This window comes from Leuciscus leuciscus (genome assembly GCF_965113295.1).
Source record: "Leuciscus leuciscus genome assembly, chromosome: 7".
Lineage (NCBI taxonomy): Eukaryota > Metazoa > Chordata > Actinopteri > Cypriniformes > Leuciscidae > Leuciscus > Leuciscus leuciscus.
The window spans coordinates 44,111,711-44,127,044 of NC_138731.1; the positions used below are offsets into that span (position 1 = coordinate 44,111,711).

The 15,334-nt window shown below is 35.8% G+C and overlaps 1 protein-coding gene across 1 annotated transcript in view; it reads right to left on the bottom strand.

Annotated features, from left to right (window-relative positions):
- tbc1d8 (TBC1 domain family member 8) overlaps positions 1-13,266 on the bottom strand; it is a 46,653-nt gene extending 33,387 nt beyond the window's left edge. Inside the window, exons 1-3 of the mRNA XM_082174624.1 lie at positions 12,738-13,266; positions 710-820; positions 488-606 (exon numbers count right to left, since the gene is read on the bottom strand). Of these exons, the coding sequence (XP_082030750.1) occupies positions 488-606; positions 710-820; positions 12,738-12,864 (357 nt within the window). The 5' untranslated portion in view covers positions 12,865-13,266. The remainder of the gene's footprint in view (positions 1-487; positions 607-709; positions 821-12,737) is intronic.
- Positions 13,267-15,334: the final 2,068 nt, after the last annotated feature.

Sequence of the window (15,334 nt, forward strand, 5' to 3'; positions counted from 1 at the left end):
AGCCCGCCCTCTGTTCGTTGATTGGCCGGCTGTTTTCAGGCCGGAGGAAAACTGATAGACAGGTTGCTATCTCAGACTGAGTACTGAAGCGAACTGAAATTGAGCGGAAGTACGAAGTCTGACGTAGCTATAGCTTCTTTGCACGAAGAACAACACAAAAACACATTTGTCTGTTTAGGGCCACTGTAGAAACATGTGGATGTAAGCGGACCCGCGGTGTGTAGTAGAGAGAAAAAGCTCATTCTAAGGTATTAAAAACATAACGGTTCATTATGTAAGGTTTATATAAACCACTGAAAACATAGTTATGTATATTATATTGCATTTCTGTCTACAGATCCTCTTAAATATTACACAATGCACCTTTAAACTGCACAATTATTGATATAATTATCTCAAATAATTGCGATTAGAACTAATAACCACAATCAAATGATTAATGAACAATCGCGACAGGCCTGGTATGAAGGCCTGAGCATGACTGTACCTTCACTTTGCCCAGTACAAAACTCGCCGCGTCGTCTTTGTTCTCGAACACGGCCATGTACGGCAGAATGTTCTGATCCAGCCATTTCCAGTGTTTCTGCACCTCCTCTATCGTGGCACCTGCAAACACACACAGATAACAACGTCACACACACGTGCGACATGCTGGTGTTTATGACGGGAGTGTGTCACACGAGTTCGAGAGATGAAAACACACTCTCACCGCTGGCTATGACCCAGCTGACCTGCGACCCGGGAACATGCAGAACAATCCGGAACGGAGCCGCTCGTGCATTTGAGTCCAACACAGTGTCCAACGCGCCCACCAGCAAACCTGCAATACACACAGACCATATAGATTATAAGGGTTTGATGCTTGATCCCTCTTTCCCCGAAGGAGCACATGTGTTCCTAAGTTTAAAAACTGAATTTAACAAATAACGTTTTTCCTTATTCACACCGCCGGCCGAGAGCGTCAAATTGGCCAGAAGTCATTCATTTTTAATGTGAGCCGGTGTGGTGAACAAATGAGTCCTACTGAAGAGATGAGTCCGAGCTTAGGACCCAAGCAATCCGATTGGTTCAAAGCACGTTTTATGGGTAATCGTTCTAATGCCTGGTTACAAATCATACAAAATCACTTGTGTACTACGTTATAACGAGTCATTAATGTATTTTAACTTATACGTTTCATATACTAGTATTTAACCTAAGCTATAGATTGTGAAATTAAACATTTCTCGTTGTTAGTGTGTTTTTTAGTTAGCTTAGATAGTAGCATAGCATACAGCTACCACATAACAACACTAAAACAGCTCACGTTAGCTACAAGTTATGGCGAGAAGAGATTTAGATCAGGCATACTACTGGCATACTAATGGGGCCCTAAGCTCGGACTCATCTCTACAGTAGGACTCATTTGTTCACCACACCGGCGGCGCGTCTTGGACGGCGAGAGCGTCGGGGAGAGTTGAAGTCAGGTCAACTTTATGGTAATGAGCTATGACGCGGTTCGGCGGCAACCAATGGGAATGTAGAAGGCTGAGAGGATTCCAGAGAACGCAGTCCTGTACACTTTGGTTCCGACCACATTAGTTCCCAAGCAAAATGGAGGAAAGGATGATCATGTGAATTTGATAAGAAGGCGTGCAACACTATTTATAGGCAACATTTTCATGCTAGAATGCTTGTTTTTCAGCAGGAAAGCAAATTAGCCTAGCACTTAACCATGAACACAAAAGCCACACCACACAAATGGCTTTGAATTGGATTATTTATTTAGCAAACATCTCACTATAGTTGTTGAGTTCTTTTCAATCCGATCATTTTCTTACTTTTACATTTAAAAGATTCCACGAGGTTAGCTTATACCCTACTTGTGGTGAGCCTGCACAAATAACGATCAACATGCTTGTTTGCTTTGCGGCCCCTTCAAAGGGGTGGTTGATTATGATTTGACTTCTCTAACTTTAGTTAGTGTGTAATGTTGCTGTTTGATCATAAACAACATCTGCAAAGTTACAACGCTCAAAGTTCAAAGCAAAGGGAGATATTTGCTTTTAAAGAAATCACTTTTTAAGGACTACAACAAACGACTGGTAGAGACTACACCACATTCCTCCCGGGTTAGTGACATCACCAACCCTAGAATTTACATAAACCCCGCCCCTGGGAACGTGATTTATAGATTATCAAGACAGAATATGCTAATCAGTGACTAGAAGATAGCCTAAATACACATCAGCTACATAAACTCATCAACTAACCATTCAGAAATGTTGTATTCTACATGTTGTCACTTCTTCTTGAGTCTCGTTTGAACATAAAAGGCTAAAAGTTTTTGAAATCTCCAGTGCATGTCTGTGTGAGGTAAAAGGACACAAGCTGTTGAAGCTCTGCCCCCTGTGCCGGGAGCAGCAGCTCATTTGCATTTAAAGGGACAGACACACAAAAACGGTGTGTTTTTGCTCACCCTCAAAAAGTGACAATTTTAACATGCTATATAAAAATATCTGTGGGGTATTTTGAGCTAAAACTTCACACACACACTCTGGGGACATCAGAGACTTATTTTACATCTTGTGAAAAGGGCATTATACCACCCCTTTAAATAAAGTTTAAAAAAAGACCAAGCATTCGATCCACGTCAGAGCTAGGGATGGGCGATACCACACTTATAGGATTCGATACGATACCGATACTTTTTCTTGCATTTTCATCGATATCGATACCGATAATTTCTTTTTTTTTTCTTTAATTTTTGTCAGTAAAAATATTCTTACATTAAAGACAAATCACAAGACAAATACAGACCATTTATACAAAATGTATTATGGTCAATACATAAAATAAATAACATAAATATGAATGAAATAAATTAAATATGAACAAAAACATACACATTTTCACTTTTCTTATTTATCAAAAAAAAAGAAAAAAGACCAATCTTGGTAGAAAAAGCTAAAAGGAAAAAAATAAAAAATTAAAAAATTAAAAAAAAACGAATACATCATAACAATGTTATGTTTCGAGCCTCTTTGTAGAAGTAAACATGCAACACTTCACTGAAGCAAAAACAAGACGTCATAAAGATCCTAATAAACTAGGATTTCCTATAAACCTGCATAACAAAGACAGTTGTTCCCTGAGAAAATGAACTTGGAAAAATGAACTAGAAAACGGTCTGACACCATCACGCCTTTAGTGCACTCGAGATATGTCGTCACACTTTACTGGGCTGGTGGCCTTGTTTGGCTGTGTGTGTGTGTGTGTGTCGTTGTCGGCTGTGTCACACAATGTCGCTCATTCGCTCGTCTCCTGTCACGTGACATGGGCCAGCTCAATACGCCGCCAGGTACAGCCAGGGGTGTCCCGGCACATAGTAATTTTAGGAAGTAATCTAAAACAGCTGAAAGTGATACATACACCCCCAATTATAATTTTTTTGTTTATATCGATATTTTTTTAAGGAAATCGATGCCAAATGAGTAGCGCGAGTATATCGATCTATCGATACCACAGGATCGATACGCCCATCCCTAGTCAGAGCGTCCGCGAATCTTTCTGCGGCGTTGTTAACGCACAGTCAAAGGGATACAAGGAGACATTTAATTTATTATACAAAACATACACTAGGTTTTTTATTATATCTGCTTCAAACTGTATCTAATAATAAATGTTATTTTTTAGGCCTACTTTAAAATGCATAACTATATAGTTTATGCATTTTAAATATAATCATTTAAACAATGTAATAATTTAATGCAGAAACAATGAGCTCAATGAAGTAATGAATACTTGTTTGTTAACAAATGATTATGACATTTAGAAAAATGTATCATTGGTGCAAGTTTGCATCATCTGAAGTCATTGTGGGATATATGTACATACATAACAAAAATGATCTTATTGTCACCAAGGCTGCATTTACTTGATTAAAAGAAGAAGAAGAAGAAGAAGACAATAGTGCTGAGTTCTGAAATATAACATTTTCAAGAAACGGCTGATCTTTTTCGGCAACACTTGATCCATTAATGCTAATGCTTTCCTTTCTCTTCTCTTCTACTCTATATATATAAAAAAAAAAAATTGCATGTACTGCGTTTGACCAAACTGGAAATGGTCACAGCACTTGCATATTGTTGTCCTATTCTTAGTTGAACTGCTTCTATTGCTCTCCTCATTTGTAAGTCACTTTGAATAAAAGCGTCTGCTAAATGATAAAATGTAATGTGTTTGTGTGTGTGTATATATACATACATAGCAACACATTCACACATTCACATAAGGACCTGTAGGAACTTTTTTTATTTGCACACATGCTGCTAAATAGATTTGAAAGTTCACACACTCATATCTATTTTTAATCGCACATGCAAGTGAAACTCTCACACTTTTGAGCCCTGCATCACACGCACACACACACACGTTTTATGCTAATGCACATGACTTCAGTGCTTTACTGCAGTCAGTTTACAGGTGCGCAGCCGTGACCGTCCCTGTGCGCTGCATGAGCTATTATAGTTTACCGCACTTCATATGACCCGTTTTAACATCAGCATGACAAAGTTTCACTTTCCTATTTGAGCTGCACCAGCCGAATCAGCACATGCTAAAGAGATCGCTGATAACCCCACAGATAGAGAGTCCTGAAACACAGCAGAGGAAAGCTGGAGTTTACTGAAGTAAAAACTTGTGTTTATGCAAAAACTGATTTAAACCTGAAAACATTTACATTATTATATAGATGGACCTATTATGAACTGCATGTCTTTCTATTGAGCCGCAAAAAGAGTCAAATGACTCTTACGAACTGATTCTTTTAATGAATCATTTAAATGACTCTTGATTGAATTAACTCACTGAATCCATGAATATTGTGCTAAGAACTAGAGCCACATGGTGTTTTGTTTTAATAATCAATGAGGTTACGTTTAATATTCAGTAATATTATCGATTCTGACTGCACTGACACTATCAGATGAGAACAAAACTAAGTGAATTGAACTGAATAATGGCCCTATTGTCTTCTTCTGTAGAGCTATAGTTTATTAATTTAATTGGTTTCATAATTGATTAACTTTGCACAGTTACTGAACTGAATTTTTTAAAAGCTGCTTTACAGCTGAACTGCTGAACTTTGCAACATTAACAGCAATTTTCCTGTTTATTACAGTGAAGCTGCTTTGAAACGGTTGTATAAAGCGCTATAGATATATCTGTGACTTGACGTACTCAATAGTTTTAAATTACATCACTGATTGTGAATTGATTATGTCACTCTCGGTGCTTAACAAGCGGGTCCTTTACTTACAACACATTTGAACACACAATCCTATCTTTGTTGGCTTTGAATCAAATGCTGATTCATCTGGTTAGTTGCAGCTGGCTGGTTTGGTTCATGGCTTACAACTCTATATATTGATGAATATTTTGGAGAAAATAAATGAAAAGTGGCGGCTGACTGTATCAAGTCACCTTTATAAAGTACAGATTGTTTCAAAACAGCTTTACAGGGAAATAATGATTCAATTCTGCTGTAAAGTGTCAGTTCAGTGTTGATTCAGTTCAGTTCAATAACTAATGTTAAGATCATCAAATATGTAGAAAACAGTGATGTCATCGTCCAGCTCACTTCAGTTCTCAGTCGAATCAATAATATTGCTGAATATTAAAGGGGTGGTTTATTATGATTTCACTTTTCTAGCTTTAGTTAGTGTGTAATGTTGCTGTTTGATCATAAACAACATCTGCAAACTTACAACGCTCAAAGTTCAAAGCAAAGGGAGATATTTGCTTTTAAAGAAATCGCTTTTTAAGGACTACAACAAACGGCTGGTAGAGACTACACCACATTCCTCCCGGGTTAGTGACATCACCAACCCTAAAATTTACATAAACCCCGCCCCCTGAACACTATTTATAGATTATCAAGACAGAATATGCTAATCAATGACTAGAAGATAACTACACATCAGCTTCATAAACTCATCAACTAACCATTCAGAAATGTCCTGTTGCTTCTACATGTTGTCACTTCTTCTTGAGTCTCTCCATCATTGACTGACTTCGGTTTGAACATAAAAGGCTAAAAGTTTTTGAAATGTTCAGTGCATGTGTGTGTGAGGTAAAAGGACACAAGCTCTTGAAGCTCCGCCCCCTGTGCCGGGAGCAGCAGCTCATTTGCATTTAAAGGGACAGACACAAAACGGTGTGTTTTTGCTCACCCTCAAAAAGTGACGACTTTAACATGATATATAAAAATATCTGTGGGGTATTTTGAGCTAAAACTTCACACACACACACTCTGGGGACATCAGAGACTTATTTTACATCTTGTGAAAAGGGCATTATACCACCCCTTTAAATAAAGTTTAAAAAAAGACCAAGCATTCGATCCACGTCAGAGCTAGGGATGGGCGATACCACACTTTTAGGATTCGATACGATACCGATACATCAGAGAGACTTATTTTACATCTTGTGAAAAGGCCATTATACCACCCCTTTAAGTGTCCTCAACTAAACTAAGAACTCCATCAGGACACAGAAATGGAGAAATAAATCTTGGGAAAGCTTTATAATCCTCCTGCAACAAGCAACGCTGGTGAACTGAAAGGAAAGAAGAACTAAAGAATTTAGGAAGCACTTAAGAAGAAAATGGTGTTGGAAGAAAAACTGATTGAATGAAATCAATGATTTCTGTTTCTCAATGAAAAACACCTCAAAGGTCGTAAATGGGTGTTTCTCAACCTTGTTGAATCTAGATATGTCCACATAGCATCACCAATGGTCACATGTCAGCTCTCCTTAATGAGGCCATATAACGCCCTTTCAGAAAGTCTTGATTTTGTTTTTGAGGTCTACTAGGTTTTCATGCTTGAATGGGGTCGTTCAAGTTAATGGCACCACAATCAAAATGAAAACAGTTAAAGACCCCAGGATCTCTCTTTAACACGAGCTAATGCAAATCACATTCTCTCACTTTACGGCTCTCGCGTCGGCTTTGAACATATCGTTCCCTCTCTGCAGGACATGTTCCAGCTGATGGAGAAGTATAAGCTCATGTGTGAAATAATAACAGCACCCGCTAAAGCTGATTTGACTGAACATGAACGTTCACAGAGACAATATAGTGCAGCAAAATAATGACAAGAACTGAGAAAGTACTGCTTATTCTGTTGCTTAAAGGGTTAGTTCAACTAAAAATATCTTAATATCTTAATAAAAGGTCTTACGGGTTTGGAACGACATGAGGGAATTTGTATATTGTAATAATTAATGACAGAATTTCCATTGTTGTGTGAACTAACCTTTTAAGCCTTTATTTGACATGTTGAAGAAAAATTTACTTTTTTTGGTTTTAAATATACTCAAAGATGCCAATGTGAATGTAAATTGTTTATTTATTTTAGTATAGGCATGTCTAAAATGGCCATCTATATTAGCATGGACAAAAAGGTAAATTATAATGATGTAATGGTGTTTCCCACTATGATTAAATCAAGATTCATTTTTATAAAGCTATGGATACTTTTTATCTCAGAGTAGCGTGATATAAAGTTGCAACTGTGAGTTATAAAGTCAGAATTGTGATATAAATTCGCAATTCTGAGGAAAAAAAGTCCTTAGAAAAAAATGTCCTTAATATTGGACTTTATAACTTGCAACTGAGAGTTTATATATCACAATTGCGAGATATAAACTTAAAGTTGCGTTTATTTCTCACAATTTTGAGTATATATCTCGAAATTAAAAAGTTCATATCTCGCAATTCTGACTTTATATATTTGCAATACTTATATATATTGCAATTGTGAGATAAAAAGTCGCAATTACAGTACAGGCCAAAAGTTTGGACACATTACTATTTTTAATGTTTTTGAAAGAAGTTTCTTCTGCTCATCAAGCCTGCATTTATTTGATCAAAAATACAGAAAGAAACGTAATATTGTGATATATTATTACAATTTAAAATAATTGGTTTTCTATTTATTACACTTTAAATTATCATTTATTTCTGTGATGCAAAGCTGAATTTTCAGGATCATTACTCCAGTCTATCACATGATCCTTTAGAAATCATTCTAATATGATGATTCATTATGAGTGTTGGACACAGTTCTGCTCCTTAATATTTTTTCATAATCTGTGATACTTTTTTAGGATACTTTGATGAATAAAAAGTAAAAAAATAAATAAAATAAAATAATAATTTTAAAAATAGAAATCTTTTGTAACAGCAATATCCACTACTGGTCAGTCATTTGGGGTCAGTAATTTCTTTTCTTTCTTTTTTTGAAATAAATCAATACTTTTATTCAGCAAGGATGTGTTAAATTGATAAAAAGTGATAGTAAAGAAGATTTATATTATTAGAAAATATTTTTTTATTTTGAATAAATGCAGTTCTTTTTAACCTTTTATTCATCAAATATATTAGGCAGCAGAACTGTGTCCAACACTCATAATAAATCAGAATATTAGAATGATCTCTAAAGGATCATGAGATAGACTGGAGTAATGATCCTGAAAATTCAGCTTTGCATCACAGAAATAAATGATAATTTAAAGTATAATAAATTGAAAACCAATTATTTTAAATTATAATAATATATCACAATATTTTTTAAAAAATCTGTATTTTTGATCAAATAAATGCAGGCTTGATGAGCAGAAGAAACTTCTATCAAAAACATTAAAAATAGTAATGTGTCCAAACTTTTGGCCTGTACTGTATATTTTAAAATGTTTTATTCTGTGACCGTAAACGAGCTTCCATACAAATCTGCTGGACTTTCACTGGCAGTAAAAAGCCCTTCATATTAAAAGCCCTTCATCAGAAAAGCACCAGATTGAAGATCATGTTAATTTCATGTTAAAGCATAAGAAATAAGAAACTAGATGTACCGCATGGCGGTACAAAATATGACCGCCGCTCAGGCCTGCACTGGCTTTCCACAAAAATAAATGACGTAGAGCAATTTGGCTGTATTGCGTGTTTATGTATATACCTAAAAAAAGTAATAGTATGTGCATGTCTGTCTGTGTGTGTGTGTGTGTGTGTGTCTGTGCATGTGGATTTGTATGTGTGTGTATGGGTGTGTGTCTGTGCGTGTGGATGTCAGTGTGTGTGCATGCTTGCGTTTGTTTGTATTCCTGCATGTGTGTGTGTGACAGTATCATCCTAAACCAGCAACCGTTCGCTCAACAGCACCATCTACAGGCCGATGAGTGTACAGTCACTAAATGTACACATAAATGAATTTATTTTATACCCCCCCCATGGATGAAATTCTACGAAACTTAGCAGAGGATACCCCCAGAGGTTGTCAAGTTAATCATACACATGAAATATGGTGCAGTTCTGAACATCTCCACTGAAGATAGGGGCGATTAAAGCAGAATAATATTGCATTTAAATTTTTTATGGGAGGGGCGCAAATCACAAATGAGTGATTATGGGCTAGGTTGATGTGGGCCCTTAAGACCAACATACCATAAAAATTTCTTCATCCTCGGTGCCACGGTTCAGGTAGTTATTTAGGAAAAACTGCATTTTTGGGGTTTGGGGGGGCCCAGCGCGGGGGGGGGAGTGGCCCCCGGGGACCAAACGAAATTTTTCCGTAAAAGTCTAGTGGGGCTACATGCCCACCAAATGTCATGTTCCCCGGTGTTTCGGTGTCCCTGGTATCGTTGACGAAAAATTCAGTAGATGACGAAAAAAAACAGAAAAAAAAACTTTGACAATCCCTATATGACCGCTTTCGCTTAGCTACGCTAGCGGCGGTCATAATAAAAAATGTTAAGCATAAGAAAGGAGCATCTGGTAGCATGTGAAGTTCTCCTCTTTCAACAGCTCTCTGTGTACACAAGAGTCTGCAAACGCTCGATAAGCGTCTAATGTTTGCCATTCCTGCTCCGCTCTACAGAGAAAGAGAAAGAGAAGACGACGCATAACCGGCTCTTCTGAATTTCTCCCAGTTACAAACACAAACGTCCTCAGGGTGACGATACCCTTTACAGTCCAGATCTGGTGAGACTGACGTGGACGAGCTTCAAACACAAAACACTAATTGAATTAATGAGTGTCAAACAAACTCAAACTACTACTCTGATAGTGACATTAAATCAAATCTGTATTTGTAAATGAAACAAACCACGACAGTCACATGAGTGGCCTATGTTAGTATATAAGTATATAATGATGAAGGATTTCTGAAATTCAGCTTGAAAAATAAATGACATTTTGAAAATATATCGCATTTTTAGCCTTGGTGACAATCAGAGAATTTTTTCGAAAACATACAAAATATATTTATTTTGGAAAAAAACAAAATCAAACACATATGTATTTATAAAAAATATGATTTAAAAAAAAAAAATATATATATATATATATATATATATATATTATGTTTTCGAAAAAAATTATCTTATTGTCACCAAGGCTGCATTTATTTGGTTAAAATATATTTATATACATATATTTTTTTACATATATTTTGAAATATATATATGTATTAGGGGTTGGCGATATAGCCTCAAAATGATATCACGATATTTTAAGAATATTTGCGATAATAATATTTATGACGATATAGAATTTCTTTTTTAGACTTTTTATTTTATTTAATTTTTTTATTAATCAAATAAATGCAGCCTTGGTGACAATAAGATATATTTTTTTGAAAACATAATATATATATATGTTTTTTTTGTAATCATATTTTTTATAAATACATACGTGTTTGATTTTTTTCAAAATAAATATATTTTTTATGTTTTCGAAAAAATTCTCTGATTGTCACCAAGGCTAAAAACTCTATATATTTTCAAAATGTCATTTTTTTATTACATTTGCATTTTTAAAATTGGCAAATTTTGTTGTTACGAGTTTACATGTTTACATAATGTAAATTGTATTTGAAAATATATGTAAAAATATATGTATATAAATATATTTTAATCAAATAAATACAGCCTTGGTGACAATAAGATAATTTTTTTTGAAAACATAATATATATATATATATATATATATATATATATATATATATATATATATAATTTATAATTCAACACAAGGAAGCTTGATTTCAATCTTTGAATTAAATTGAAAAAAGTCGCAAAAATGTATTCAAAATAATAAAGATACAAATAAAGAGAAATAAAGAGAAAAGTGTTTGGGTCGATCTCACACTAGTATTCAGAAATACTACAGAAACTGAATAAGATAATCAAATGTCAAATAACACTGATAGTCTTTTAGTTCAGTTTTTGACATAATTTTTGTTTCCCAAAAGAACCTTTCAGTGATCAGGTCTAAAAAGAGCCTTTTTTTTAGTGTGAGGAACATTTAAACAAATCTAAAGAACCTTTTTCCTCTATTTAGGGTCTTAAAGGTTCTTCATTGAACCATTGATGACAATAAAGCACCTTTATTATGAAGAGTGTATTAAATCTCACTTAGAGCAAAGGTTTGATGTTTAACATCTGTCAGTTACAGACACATTAAGGGGAAAGTACAAGCTTTATTATCTCCTCATAAAGTTAAACTGACGAGAGGTAATTCTGCACAACAGGTTCACATAAACGAAACTATGCGACCCATAAAGCAAGAGAACATCGCTGAGCTTCACTGAGCTTCAGTCATCTGTGTCCTCACTGACGTCTCGCAAGAACTCCCACCTTAAAAACTGTGCAAGTGGGAATCGACGTGGAAAGAAAGAAAACTGCAGAAATGAATGAATCTCTATTGTTTTGTAAGAGGGAATGTTTATTGGATGGATTTGCTTCCCTGTCTTCCCACATCTTTTCCAGCTTTCGCACAGCCACACATACTTGCATGCTTTTGTAAAATCATAATTCTGACATAAATAGTCAAATTATGACTTACTAAGTCATATTTATGACATAAAAATCTGAAATTATAACATAGAAATTAATAATTTCTTAAATATTACCTTATAATTTCGACCTTTTATCTCATGATTCATAATTTCAGCCTTTTAATCTAATAATTATAACTTATAACTTAGAGTGTGCCATCATTTTGACTTTATATCGTAATTTTGACTTTTTATATAATTAATTTATGACCTAAATTAATGTAAAATTAATAATAGCATGACAATGTCATCTGATTGTTATATTATATCATGATTTTGACTTTTTTATGACATAAATTTATGTAAAACACATTATGACAATGAATTAATGTCATAATTTTTACTTGGTATCTCATACTTTCGACTTTTTTGTTATAATTCCGTTTTATGTCATAATTTCGACTTTTATTACCATTATAACGTCATCCTAAATATATCATCCTTTTAACTTTATATCATAATTTTGACTTTTTGTACCATTATAACATAAAAGTCATAATTATGACTTTGCATATAGGGCTATAATTTCGTCTTGTTGTATCATAATAATGAATTAGTATGTCATAATTTTGTCTTTTTTGTGGCAAAAGTAATATTTATCCCCTATGTGCTGCAAATGGACTCCCATAGAAACTGTTCTGAATGTTTGTTTTTATATTTTTCCATGTTGATCTTTTTAAAGGAAACTCCCAGCAGAGACAAAAGGAAAACCAGGATGCAACTGTTGCCTCGGATCTAGACAAAAGACTGAACTTTCCTTTAGAGCGAGTGTGTTTTATGAGCCCAAAGCGAGACAGCAGGTTCTCGCCAGTCCTGTTATGATTATGATTATTATCATCACCTATATATGTCCGGACTCACCTGTGATCTTCCCCCCCGAGTCTCCGTGTCCTCTTCGGTGCTGCAGGAGGAAATAACCGTTGGATTTGTCCGTAACCCAAAGCTTGAGCGCGTTTTTCAGCACAACTTCTTCAGGAGTGATCCACATCCTCTCACACACACACACGGCTTGTGTTGTTGTTGTTTCTAGTACATACTCGCAGGCTCATATTCCGCCCATAACTGCAGTTCCTCTTTTAGGCGAATGTTTATTTCCGCTTTTTTCCAGCCTTTCCTGCTCGCGGTTCCGGCGAGGGAAGTTTCATTTCACGTATATCCTCCTTCACGTATAAGATCTCACAAACATACTCTTCGGTATCAGCTGGTCGGTGCGCAGACTGACAGGAATTCTCGACGCTTTTTATTGTATTAACTGATAATTAACTTTAATTTCACAAACATACTGTCTCTCTACTGTCTACCTGACAGACTTCAGTTAGAATCTCAACCGCTCCAATCAGAAAAACTCTTCGCCTGTCAATCATTTGCGTGCTCGGGTTTTGCTGACCTGTATTTGAGGGCGGGGCTTTAGGGAAATGGGCGGGGCGATAACTGGACTGTTTTCACAGACTGATGACGCGTTTTAGCCACACAGTCTATGGTTTTAGAGTTGTTAAAAATGACAGAGCCATATAGATGGACACCCACATCATGGTTTTAACCAAGTGGCAACCTGCCAGTCTCTCTCTTGAATCCAACAAGGAAGTGATTTAAACTGCAGTTCATCGACTGGCCGCTAGAGACCGGCTGCAAAAGAGAGTCAATTAGACCATGTTAAAATGCTCAACTTTACAGCAGAAAAAAATGTGTTTACAGCCTGGTGCAAAAAGTGGTTTTGGTCTATATAGCTTTTTTTCCCCTTCATGACAACTGTGAGTGTTTTTTTTTTTAATAACGTTTAAATTATATTAAGCCTTAAAGTTGTGCATAATTAAGGGCGTGGCCACTTGAGTGACAGGTGGATTGCCGCTGATGTCACTGCTAGAAGTTTATCTGCTGTCTGTTAGCGTCACGTCACCTGCCAAGATGGCGATGGCCGGCTCCACAACAACTCTTCAGAAACCAATGGGTGACATCATGGAAACTACATCCATATATTTTTTTTACAGTCTATGGTTTTAACGGTCATCAGCATCGTAAATCTTAAAAGTTTTTTATATTTTCATTAAAAAAATGTATTTACATATGACACTATACTTTGTAATATGTATCACCTTTCCATCAAATTACAAAAAACTAGTTAACACTGCTGTGAGCGTTTTACCGGCTGTGGTGGGAGTGACGGTAAAGTTGACATCTTTCTCTCTTCCAACTAAGACATCTTACTCTCTTCCGTTTTCAATCTCACTCAATTTTTTCCTTATTTTGAAAGTTTTGTTTCCTCGCTATAGAACTTTACCCAACTATGACGACTTCCGCTTGGGGCGGGGCCACTGATCTGTTTAATGACTGGATAGCTCATGATGTCATAAACAGTCCCTTTAAATGCAAATGAGCTGTTGCTCCCGGCACAGGGGGCGGAGCTACAACAGCTTGTGTCCTGAACATTTCTAAAACTTTTAGCCTTTTATGTTCAAACCAGAGTTAGACAAAATTTCTGAATGGTTAGTTGATGAATTTCTGTAGCTTATGTGTCACTGATTAGCATATTCAGTCATGATAATCTATAAATGGCGTTCCCGGGGGCGGGGTTTATGTAAATTCTAGGGTTGGTGATGTCACTAACCCGGGAGGAATGTGGTGTAGTCTCTACCAGCCGTTTGTTGTAGACCTTAAAATGCGATTTCTTTAAAAGCAAATATCTCCCTTTGCTTTGAACTTTGAGCGTTGTAACTTTGCAGATGTTGTTTATGCTCAAACAGCAACATTACACACTAAGTTAGAAAAGTCAAATCATAATCAACCACCCCTATAATACAAATTGTATGGGTTAATGTAAGTAACGGTAAACGGACTCTGCACGAAGCTTTTTTGAAGCTGTCAAATGGTTTTTTTTGAAGAAGAAGAAGAAGAAGAAGAAGAAGAAGCATTACTCTTGCCTCGGAGAAAACAACACGGGAATGGCTACAATTGTGCATATAACTTACTACTTATTATAGGGCTTGAATTACAACCTGTGGGCAGTTTTTCTACATCCTTTTGTGAACGTCATTTTACACTTGTGTGCTGCACAGCGGGTCATCTTAAAAGTGCCGTCGGAGCTACCAATCTCTGTCTAACGGGTGTTGGAGCCTCTGCTGGTAGGGAATCGTAAGATGGCCGCTCGAACACTTCCGGTGGCTTCACTGCCTGATTGCAGTTTAGAAAGTCATGAGCCATCCAGTCATTATACAGATCAGTGGGCGGGGCCTTCATGGGATGGGCGGTCTAGTTCAGTGACCGATTAAGCACTTATAATTATTTATTTCAGTATATTTTTTATTAATAATTGTATTATATTAAGTGCTGGGCAACGATAATAAAAGTTTGTGTTTACATAATATGTGTTTGTACCGTGTATAATTATTTTGTAGCCTATATATAAATACACACATGCATGTATATATTTAAGAAAAATATTTATATTTATATATAATATA